At 39.2% G+C, this 12292-nt stretch overlaps 1 protein-coding gene across 1 annotated transcript in view; it reads left to right on the forward strand.

Moving 5' to 3' along the window:
• The first annotated feature begins 4427 nt into the window (after positions 1–4427).
• Positions 4428–12292, forward strand: part of DNAH5 (dynein axonemal heavy chain 5) — a 134924-nt gene continuing 127059 nt past the window's right edge. Inside the window, 3 exon segments of the mRNA XM_054381977.1 lie at positions 4428–4484; positions 9247–9381; positions 11994–12093. Of these exon segments, the coding sequence (XP_054237952.1) occupies positions 4428–4484; positions 9247–9381; positions 11994–12093 (292 nt within the window).

Raw genomic sequence — 12292 nt, forward strand, 5'->3', positions numbered from 1 at the left:
ACCAGCCTCTCCACGATGTCCATTCAGGTAGTTGTACAGAGTGCTGAGGTCTCCCCTCAGTCTCCTCTTTTTCAAACTAAACAGCCCCAGCTCCTTCAGTCTCTGTGGTGGGTTGAAATTACCCCCCAATTAAATCACCAGACTAGATCAGTTTGGAATGGAAGCAAATGAAGCTATATTTACAAGCAAACTAAGATCTAGAAAAATGAAATGCAATGAATATGTACAAAATATACAATGTATGTACTCTCTCTCTCTATATATATATATATATACACACACACAATTTATAAACAACACAGAAAATCCTCAGACCTCCCCTGGATGGATTCAGGGGGACCATTCAACTCCTCCCCCACTCTCTTCCTCCTTCCCATTACCTCACACAGCAGTCAAAGCAGAGATACCCTGGCAAGGCCACGGAAGAGAGAGAGAGAGAAAAGTTGCAAGCAGAAGTGACAGAAGAAAAGAGAGAACTGTTTATGCTACTGCTCTATATCCCCATTAACAACCTAATGAATTATATAGATCTTATTATTTTTTCTTTTGTATGCAATAGTAGTTTTTTTTTTTTTTTTTTTACTTTCAGTCTTTGCAGTCAGGAACTAAAGTTCCCCCTTCAAACTGTAACAGTCGCTCTTCATAAGATTTTTCTCCAGACCCTTCACCAAATTTGTTGCCCTCCTCTGCACTCACTTCAGCACCTCGACTTCTCTCTTGTATTGAGGTGGCCAAAACTGAACACAGTACTCGAGGTGTGGCCTCACCAATGCTGAGTACAAGGAGACAATCTGCTCTACTCTAGCCCTACTCCTGCTGGACACAGCATTTCTAATCTGAGCCAGGATGCCATTGGCTTTCTTGGCCACCTGGGCACACTGTTTGCTCATATTCAGCTGCTTGTCAATTAGAACCCCCAGGTCCCTTTCTGTCAGACAGCTTTCCAGCCACACTTCCCCAAGCCTGTAGCATTGCTTGGGGCTGCTGTGACCCAAGTGCAGGACCTGGCATTTGGCCTTTTTGAAGCTCATCCCGTTAACATTGGCTCATCGATCCAACCTATCCAAGTCCCTCTACAGAGCCTCCCTACCCTCATGCAGGTCAACACAACTAACTTGGTGTCATCTGCAAACTTACTGGTGACACATTCTATATCTTCATCAAATCATGAATAAAGATGTTAAATAGAAGTGTTCCCAACACTAATCCCTGAGGAAAACCACTTGTGACTGGTTGCCAGCTGGATTTAACTCCATTGACCACCACTCTTTGGGCCTGTTTGCCCAGCCAGTGCTTTATCCAGCAGAGTGTGTGCTCATCCAAGCCATGAGCAGCCAGTTTATCCATGAGAATTCTGTGGGGAAAAAGTGTCAAAATCTTTTCAGAAGTTTAGGTAGACAATATCCACAGCGTTTCCCTTATCCAATAGTTGGGTCATCTTGTTGAGGAGAAGGAGGTCAGGTTGGTCAGGCAGGACCTGCCCTTCATAAACTCAGCCTGACTGGGCCTGATGCCCTGGTTGTTTTCTATATGATGTGTAATGGCACTTGAAATGACCTGCTCCATGACTTTCCCTGGTACTGAGATCAGACTGACAGGTCTATAGTTTCCCAGACCCTCCTTTCTTCCTTTCTTGTAGATGAGTGTTATGTTTGCTACCCTCCAGTCCATTGGGACTTCCCCAGTTAGCTAGGACTTCAGGTAAATAATGGAAAGTGGCTTGATGAGCACATCTGCCAACTCCATCAGCACCCTTGGGTGTAGCCCATCTGGCCCCATAGACTTGTGTGTGTCTAAGTGGCATAGCAGATCACTGACCACTTCCTCATTTATTGTGATGACCTCATGCTGATTCCCCTTCCTGACTCCTAGTTCATGAGGCTGGGTGTCCAGGGAACTGCTGGTTCCAGTGCTAAAGGTTGAGGAAAAGTAGGCCTTCTCGTCATCCTTAGTCACTATGTTCCCCTCTGCATCCAATAAAGGATGGAGAATTTCCCCTAGTCCTCATTTTGTTGTTAATGAATTTATAGAAACATTTTTTATTATCCTTAACAGCCGTAGCTAGGTTGACCTCTAGCTGTGCTTTATCTCTCCTAATTTTCTCCCTGCATAGCTTCACTACATCTTTATAGCCCTTATGAGAGACCTGTACTCACTTCCAAACACATGCATATATTAACACATACAAGGTCCGCTCCATGGGCTAGTTTATTCCTTGTCACGACCACCAGTCATTTTAGTTTTGCTAGCCCTTTAATTTAAAAATGTTGCATTCACAGAATTACAGAATATATCTGGTTGGAAGAGACCTCAGAGATCATCCAGTCCAACCCTTGACCCAACACTCAAGGGCTGACACTAAACCATGTCCCCCAGGGATGGTGACTCCACCAATGGGCAAACCATTCCAATGTTTGATAACCCTTTCAGTGAAGAAGTATTTCCTAATATCCAGCCTAAATCTCACCTGGTGCATCTTGTAACCATTTCCTCTAGTCCTGTCTCTTGTTATAAAGGTGAAGAGGCTGGGCCCCTCCTCACTCCAACTTGCCTTCAGGTTGTAGAGAGCAATAAGGTCTCCCCTGAGCCTCCTCTTCTCTAGACTGGACAATTCTCAGATGCTCCTCATAGTTCGTGTGCTCCAGGCCTTTCACGAGCCTCGTTGCCTTTCTTTGTTAAATGACTAAGACCTCTGGAGTTTGAAGAGTATTACTTTTTGCAGGTGGCAAAGGAACTGACTAAGATGCTTTGCTGGGCAAACCAAGAATGAACTAGTTGAAAGTTGGGAGGTCAAGGGAAGCTTTGACTGCAGCAATCATGAGTCTGTGCAGCTCAAAATCCTGGAAGAGGTGAGAAAGACAACCAGTAGTGTCACAGTCTTACACCTCAGAACATGAGTTTTTTTGTTTCTTCAAGGATCTGCTTGGCTCTGCATGCTCTGTGAGGATCCATGGTGCTAATCCCTGTACTGGACCAGCAGTCATCAGGATTCCATGAAGGACTTCTTAAGAGGGAAACGTGACTGAACTGCAAGAACAACACCCTTGGAATGCAAGGATGGGTCATTCAATGTGCAGAAAAAAGAGCAGGCCATGCAGAAGGCCAGCATGGATGAACACAGAGCTCAAAGATGCAGACTTCCATAGCAAATGGAATTGGGGACAGCCACCCTGGAAGAATATAGAGACAATGCCCAAGTATGCAGAAACTGAGCTCTAGATGAGCTTTAGTTTTCTTCATTCTGACTTGTGAAGAGAAATTAAAATGGATTTTCAAAGTACACTGGCAGCAAAAGAAAGTTTAGGTCTATTGCTTAATGAGACAGCAAGTTAAGCAACAAAACCTGTGAAATGCTCACATACTCAGTGCCTTTTTTTTCTTGCCATAGTTTTTGAGCTGGGTTTGCCCTCAGTATTTCTAGGTCTTCAAAACTTCTTGCAGAATGTATGGAAATATAGGATTACTCATGAGAGCCAAAGAGTTAGGTAGTGTTAAGGGAGCACTTAAGCCAACTGAATGTATGGAAGCTCATGGGAGGAGATAAGAGGCACTTGATGATGCTGGGGAGAAAAACTATAATTTTGATGCCTCTCATGTTTGAAAGCCATGATGATGTGTAATAATCTCTGGTGAGTGGAAAAATATAAATTACATGCCCATCTTCGAAAAGGAGAAAAGGAAAGACCCAGGGAATGGATCTTTATAGTAAGTTATATTACTATCCCTGGTAAGGGACTTCTGGAAGCCATTTTATATTACAGGAAGGACTAAGATGATTGTGAACAGCCAGCTTAGATGCACCAGTGTGAAATACTTCATGGCCAGCCTGATTGCTTTCAGTCTCAGTCAGTGTGGGTTCGTGGAGGTTAGGTCCTGCTTGACAAATCCAATCTCCTTCTGCAACAGGGTGACTTGTTGCTGTGTATTTAAACAGTCATCTGTGACAAGGAAGCAAATATGTCTGTTGGCATGAGGATTATTTAAGTAGGCTAAACACAAATCAGATAAGCAGTTATTAAGTTGCCTTTTGCAAGTGGTTGCTGCCCTCGAGCATGATGAATTGTACTGAGAGGTGTTTGTATATAAACACTATCACCTTAACAACACTGTGGTTGGTAGCAGTAATTTTCAGCTCCTAATATACAGGCAGCAAATTCTGGTGGTTAGAGATCTTTAGTTTCTAAAGTAGTCTAAAGTAGTTCTTAAGTAATTTAAATGCACATTAGAACTGAATTTTAAATACAAAGCTGAAGTTAATAGTTGCTAGCTTTTTAGGTCCCTACTGTATTTTTAACAGTTTTTTTAGTGCTCTTACAGATAAGAAACTAAATAAGATTAAAAGGTTGGGGGAAGACTCAAAAACTTTGCTCCATGGTTTAAGGCTTGTTAATGAACAACAGTACTTGATGTTTATATCAAATAGTAGAATGTTTAGAGCTGGAAGAAAGCAACTTTGGAAACGGAGCATTGGCAGAGTTATAAAGGTAAGGAAAACTGAACTTGATAGTAAGAACTATATAGTTTCAATAAAGGTGTGAAGTGATGGGGAGGGTGTAGAAAAATGTGTTCTTAAATGGTGTAAATAGATTATTTTCTTTTCAGAAAACATTAAAATGCATAAAATTTGCCTTTTAAAGCCAAACATTGTATTTGGGATAGGTACTTGTCATGAAAGGTAGGTTTTTTTGTGTAACTGGTCTTGTAAGTTAATTGATAGGGTATCAATCAATTTGTGTTGAAAGGTAAATTTGCACTGCGTGATTTATGCATTTGACCACTGGTACTTGCCTCTTGTCAATATTGTGGCAGTGATCTGGTAGTGGTATAATTTCACAAATGTTATGCCAGTACAATAGAGAGCTTGATCTGGCAGGAAAAAAAAAATGGGGAGATCTACCACTAAAGAAAGTTTCAGTGTAATTGCACTCTTCCTATACTTGTGTGATGGTTTGAAACTGTCTTTTTAATTTTTTTCCTTGCAAAGTTCAAAACAGAAAAGTGAAAGATTGTAAATAAGTCACTATTGGGTGTAAGAAAGCAAAATAACGATTGTTCTAAACACTTCCATTGGATAGATAGAAATGTTTAAGAACTATTACCCAAAACAAAGTAGGCACTCTGCACATTCTGCGTTCGGCAGTGGGGGCAGTTGCTGGGCTGTCTGGTTGCTGTTTCTTCTTCTCTTCTGGCTGAAGATAACACGTACTGACCTTGGCAGCTAAGTTAACAACTTTCTGCTCTAACTAAACTCTGCTTCTCTGTCCAGGGGGTCTGGGGGGAAGCTCCTGGGAGAGAGAGAGGCCCCTTTGGGAGGGTCCCCTTGGGGGGAAGCAAAGGGAGATGGGTTGTGCTTTTCTGTTGATTGTATATATTTGTAAATGTTGTGAATTTTGTATATTTGTATATATTCATTGCATTTCATTGTAGATTTTAGACTCTGCTTGTAAATACAGCCTTCATTTGCTTCCAGACTGGGCTAGCCTGGTTATTGTCAGTGGGGGGGGAATTTCAGCTCACACCGACACAACTTGTAAAATGGGAATAGAGTTTTGAAGACACTGTGTAGCATTGAGAAACAATATAACATAGAAATCATAAAGATCCTTAGACTAATTAAAAAAGCTGGAGATTTGAAGAAACTGTTCATGAGTTAATACAACTTTGTAACATATATGGGAAAGTTCTGGCTGATACTTGAGATTTAAGAGTCAGCTAAAGGGACTGCCCTAATTCTCTAGGGTATGTGTTTTTCTTTTTGGAGAGGAGCAAATAAAAAGGTGTCTGTTGAAATCTCAGGGTTCTTGGAAAATGTGAAATGGTTTGTAGTTTCAATTTTTTTCAGGGAAATCCATGAGCAATGTTTATGCAGTATAAAACATCTGAGCAAATTAAAGGAGAAACAGTAAAATGCCCTGTTGGTTAAATAAAGTTTTGAATAAAACAGTGAATTAATGATATCATACTTTTTGGCTCTTATTGAACTTCTTAGTACATTTCAAGTGTATTGAACATCTGTAAGGCTTTAAGCTGAGTATGTGTAAATTAAATAATGTACAGTATTCTGACAACCAAATGTGTAATTTGCTGGGTAAACTGTGTTCAGGGACAAATTTTAATTTGTACAGTTATGAATTGCATACTGAATAACATTCATGCTATTTAGAGTGTTTACAAGCACATAAGCAACTGTACTTTTTAATGGAGAAGTTGTTAATAGTATTGGTTTAGGGATATTAAAATAGATTGTTACAATATTGCTTTTTTCTCTTTCATGAGAAGGTATCTGCTGAAATAAGTTGTGCGACATTTCTGGTGTTAGGAATGTTAAGCTTTTATGTAACAGTTACTTGTAATAAAAAGACTAATCATGACAAAGGACTTTTTGGTTAATTAGTTTAGCTCAGAACTTGCATCTGTTGTGGGTCTTTATTACTTTCATAACTGGAAAGAAACCCAAAAAGTAAATGTGGTTGTGCTGCTGTTCTTTAAATGAAGAACCAAAGTTGTAAAATATAAAAACTTGGACAATCCTTCCTGATACCTACATGAGAAAACATTTCTCTCTTGCAAATACTGTTCCATCTGGATCCTCCTACATCAGGTGATGTTATGTTTCATGACCTTGACCAGAATGGCAGCTGATAATTTTCAGGGTTTGTGTGTGTTACTGCATGTTTCAGCAATTCCTCTCTTAGTTACAAGTCATAGCTCATGTGTTTTAGCAGTCCCTCTATCTTCAGATCTTACTCTTTCAGTGTTCCGTTAAATGCTGTTGTGAGTTGTGTAATTTTTTTTTTCTCTTTTTCATGTGGATGCTATTTAGGGATGTGTGCTTCTGTAGTGCATCCTTAAGGATGTAAAATGTACAAAAACTCCTAGGCCATGACCACATCACTGATTTGAAGCAAGATGAGGGGCTAGTTAGGGTTAGCATTTTGAAGTCCAAAGACTGAATTTTGGAATAGCTTAGTTAATTATTTTACTTAAGACTTGATACAAAATTATTAGGGGCCTGAAATACAGCTCTGTTGAAAAATCAGGAAGAGACTAAATCTGAAGTAGAAATCTACTTTCTTCTCCAAGAGCCTTTTGTTCATTTGTTTGGCCTCTAGAGATGGGTGTGTTTGAAGAATGACAGGTAAGAAGCTCAGCATTTTCTTGCCATTCATTCTCTGAGATTCCTAATTCTAAGTAAACAATAACTTAAAAATGTAAAGTAGTATACCATTGGAAGCATATTTTAACTGGTTTCCAGTCTAGCTTCAGGGTGAGACAGAAATTTTCAGATGGCTACCACAACTGAGAAGTGAATGTTTGTGATATGGGAATGCTTACAAGTGTCAGAGCATCAAAATATGGACGCATGACAGGCAGTGTGTGTTCTTGAATTGCATTGTGGCAACTGTCAGGAAAGCGTGCATGCAATTTGCATTAGAGAGATATCCAGCAAACAATGCAAATCCCTTCTGGAAGTGACACAATTAGTTAAATAAACTTTAAAGCTTTTGTGACATATTAACAAATGTTCTTTTTACTAGGCTTAAACATAAAATGTTGCATAGAAGTACAATGTGAACAACTATATGCAATAGCTACTGTATTGTAGAACTTGAGAGACTACAATTAAAGGAACAAGCATCAGGGCATGACTGCCCACATTGAGAACAAGGTGCTCATGATTGCAAGTTTATATAAACATCAGCCTGTAAAAGAATGGAGGCCATGGACATATCAAGGGCCATCCACATAGGTGGAGTTGGGAACTGGTGACAAATGTAAGGTGGATACCTGATGTAGCAATATATCTGGAGTTCTGTCATCAAAACAGCAGAATACAAAAGCAGTCTCTCAGTAGTTTAAAACAAAAAGAGCTTTTTCTTCCCTGAATTAAATAGAACCTAACTGACAGAGTACTGGTTGTGTTTTTCTCTGTTAAAGAATTTGAAGATGCTTAAATCACTGAAACAACATTTTTTTAGGATTCTCTTGTTATCATTTAGTGTAAAGCTGATTCAGCCCCAAATGGTTACTTTTTGTATATCTAACTAGGAGGGAAATTTTCTACCCTGATTTGAGTATATGTAGGGAAAGCCAGTCCTGTGATGACATTTCACTTTTGGGCAAGTGGAGACCCTATTAGGAAAGGACAGAGATAAAATAGCATAAAGTACACATACAGATTAATCTGCTACTGCATTCCTCAGGCATATCCGTGTAAAGAACAGGATTTATATGTTTGCCTTTTACATGGAAAAGCATGTCCAATGCATTCAGTGTTTGTGAAAGCATGGTAGTGATTATGATCTTACCAAATATTTGAAAATTCCTTCTGAAAGTAGGAAATATATTTATGTAAGAGTGTAAATTATATTATGCAAGTCCTATTGGCTGTGCAGAAGCTTGTGAATAAAGCACTTGTGCAGACTTTATGAAAAATCAGGCAACTCTATAATCGCCCAGGAAATAAAGATTGAATTTCCCATCAATGAAACGTAATTCTGAATTTCTTTTGAAATGAGATTATATTAAATATTGTAATCTGCAAGCACAATGATACCAGTAACTGTTCCAGAAGGCTGTTTTGTCTGTGGTGTAATGAGGTATATTACATATGGGAATTCAATTTAATTAGAAGAGTAGGCATATTGCTTGAAGAATGGTATAATAGCTATAGTTAAGCACATTTGTAAACACTTGTGTACCTTGAGGCTTGTGGTTCATTTTACTTCTCATTATAGTAAAGTGATAATGCATGAAGCCCTAGATTCCTCAAGCTGCATTTGTCTTTATTAGAGAACACTTACAATATCTTCTCTACGATTAAAGAACAGTTCACAATTCTGTATTGATGGCCATATGCAACTAGACTGAAAAGCTGGGACTAAGGATGTAGGATGTTGAAGATAACTTGCAGAATGATGGAGCCTTGTGTATAAAATGCACTGGTATTGGTGTGGGTTTTCTGGTGTGGGTTTTTTTTTTTTTTCCCCAACAGGACCTTTCAACAAATAATATAATACAAATGATGGATGATAGAAATTTAAAAATAGACCACAGGAAACCACTGTAAAATCATAACAGAGGGTGCTTCTAAAAATTTAGTTTGAGTGCCTTAAAAACATAAACCAGAAGTATGAAAGAATGTGATAGCTTTTACTTTTTAAAATAAATGTTAGAGTTTTCTTTATTTTTGTCTTCAAAATAAATTGTGAATTCTTCATTTTCCACTTTCATATTTTATAACAGCAAAAGCTCAAGGAAGAGAGAGAAGCTAAACGTGCTTGGCTGGATGGCAGACATGATTACTTGCTGGATACTGTTGCCTCTTGTGTGAATCTGGATAAAGCAGAAGTAGAAGATGCTATTCTTGATGGTAACCAGGTACTCCAATGAATTGATAGTGAAGCTCATAGGATGCTTTAGAACTGATATTACCATTAAATACTTGGTGAGATAGTTGTCAAACTTTGTTTCTGAGATTACTTGAGTATTTTCATCAAAAAATGTTTCTCAGCATTTTGTAGTTAAGTTGAACAAAAGTGTCCTTAGTTTTAGGACCTAATATAACAGTATTAATTTAAAAACTGATCAGAACTTCTGCTTTCCAGTGTGTAGAGATAGTACAATAAAATATGTGACTGTGGTTTGTGCTAGATCCATACCGTGATACCTCTCAATATTTGAATATACTGCATGTAAAAGTTCAGCTGCTGTCAGCAGCAGGCAGGCTGCATTTTGTTGTTTCCATTAGACTGTCACCAGCATTTGTGAGACTACATTGTGATCCAGTGTAGGAAACTTAATCAGGTGAAATCTACTTGACAAAGCTGAATGGTGATGTGATCTGACTAACTACATTAAGGTTAGTTAGCACAGGATTTAGGCAGTTAAAAATACGTATATTGAGGGAACGGTGTATCAAAGTTGATGGAGAAACATTAAAATAATTATTTTTTTAAGCCTAGGCAGACAGCAAGTAGATCTTGTTTTTTTCCAACACTAAAGTAGACATGGTTGTGGGTTATTTTGTTCTCTCTTTCCATCTGTGTACCTTCAAATCAATTTTAGTGCTAATGTTGTCGAGACACAGAATATAGTCCAGTGGAAGACTATCAACATAGTGAGGGACATATGACATCTGCAGTCTTTTCACCCCAGAGAGGTATTCCCTTCATGTGTTTTTTTTTTTTATTTGTTTGTTTTTAATATCCCAATCAAGTCTGCCCCTGCCTTCTAAGTGACATCTAGCATGATTTGGGTGGATACTTAAGTAACATAGTCTTATATATTTTAGCATGTACTTTGTTGGGCTTATGACCATGTTTAGTGGTGTGCACTTCAATTTTGCAGATAATTAGGCACTGTAGTCTTCAAGATTTGTGTCAAAGCTACTTGCTTCTGTTTCTTTAGCCTTGCTTCATTAGTTTTACCTGAAACAGGACTGTCTTGCATTCAGAAGGCTCTTTCCTTCAGCTGTTCCACATGCCACCTCAGTGTTCTCTACCCTCAGTAACAGCATAAATGTCTCTTGGTTGGAAGCACCTTGACCTCTCTCCTAGAGCACATTTAAATTAGCCTGTGTTCCTGTCAATGGCAAGCTGGGCAGTTATCCCACAACCTCACTGCAGTGAGCTCAGAGTCATCTCCAATCTGACCCTGAATGTTTCCTGGGATGGGGCATCTACCACCTCTCTTGGAAAGCTGTTCTAGTGTTTCACCACCCTCACTGTAAAACATTTCTTCCTTATGTCTAGTCTAAAATTCCTCTGTGCTCAGGTGGCTAAGCAGGCCACCAATATCATGGCCTGTGTCAGGATTGGTGTGACCAGCAGGAGTAGGGAAGTGATTGTACTTGTGTACATGGCAATGGTGAGGCCACATTTTGAATACTGTGTTCATGTTTGGGCCCCTCACTACAAGAAAGACATTGAGTTGCTGGAGTTTATCCAGAGTAGGGCAACAAAGCTGGTGAAGGGTCTAGACAAGTCTTATGAGGAACTGAGATTGTTTAGGCTGGAGAAGAGGAGGCTGAGGGGAGATCTCATTGAACTCTACCTGAAAGGAGGTTGTAGTAAGATGGGAGTCACTCTCTTCTCCCTAATATCAGGTGATAGAATGAGAGGAAGTGGCCTGAAACTGTGCCAGGGGAGGGTTAGATTGTATATTAGGAAAATTTCTTTAATGAGAGAGTGTCAGACATTGGAATAGGTTGCCCAAGGAGGTGGAGTCACTGTCCCTGGAGGAGTTTAAGAAACATATGAACATGGCACTCTGGGACATGGTTTGATGGCCATGATGGTCTTAAGTTGATCGTTGGACTTGGTGATCTTGGTTGACTCTTCCATTTCTTCCAACCTGAAAAATTCTATGATTCTAAGATCTTGTCAGGACCCATAGAATTATGCATGTTCAGCTTCCTCAGGTGGTAATGAACTTGGTCTTTTGTTAGAGTGAGAGAGACTTTCTGCTTCCCCTAGTATCTTGGCTTGGGAGGCATGGGAAGAGAGGTTGCCAGCGAAGACTGAGGCAAAAAAGTTTTTGTTGAGTACATCAGCCTTCTTCTCATCTGTTGTTACCAGTTTGCCGTTCTTGCTCATTGGAGGGGTTAGACTTTCTTTGACCTTTTTTTTTTGCTTGACATATACGTTGCTTATAGAAGCCTAAGCGACGAAACGCCCTGAGCCCTCAGTTTGGGGGATGATATGCAGCATATACAGTAAGAGGATTCAGTAAATGTAAACATAGCCTGGCTATATTCAGTTGTGTTTAGCATGGAAAAATTTAAGTGAGTCAATTAAGTATGTGTGTGTTGTTAAAGCACAAGAAAACCCAGTCATTTTTTGGAGGGCTGTAACTAGGCCTTGTGTAATTTTTGAATTGAACATTGATAATGTGATGAATGTTTATCAGTCCTTTATGTTAAAAACTGAAGGTAGTTGTATTTTTTGTAGTGGGGATGCTATGCATAATGCTCTTGACATGATCTCTGACAGATAGAATGCATTGACAAATTCCTGGCTCCTGGAGGTCTACGTCACCTGATGTTCTACTATCAAAACATGGAGACAACAGATAAAGGTAAAGCAACTTTGGGTTCTCCTATGACATGTTATAGTTGTGCTGAGCAAGTGTGCAAGGAAAAAAGAAATAGTAAAAAAAAGTTGCTATAAACTGGGGCTTAAAATAAGTCAAGTTTGGTCAGGTTGCGACATCAATCTGTGCTTACAAAATGCGAGTTGATGATACTACTGAAGGTTATTAAAGCACTCTGCACATTGTTAGTATGTAGCAG

Source organism: Indicator indicator, chromosome 6, assembly GCF_027791375.1.
Source record: "Indicator indicator isolate 239-I01 chromosome 6, UM_Iind_1.1, whole genome shotgun sequence".
In the NCBI taxonomy this organism is placed as follows: domain Eukaryota; kingdom Metazoa; phylum Chordata; class Aves; order Piciformes; family Indicatoridae; genus Indicator; species Indicator indicator.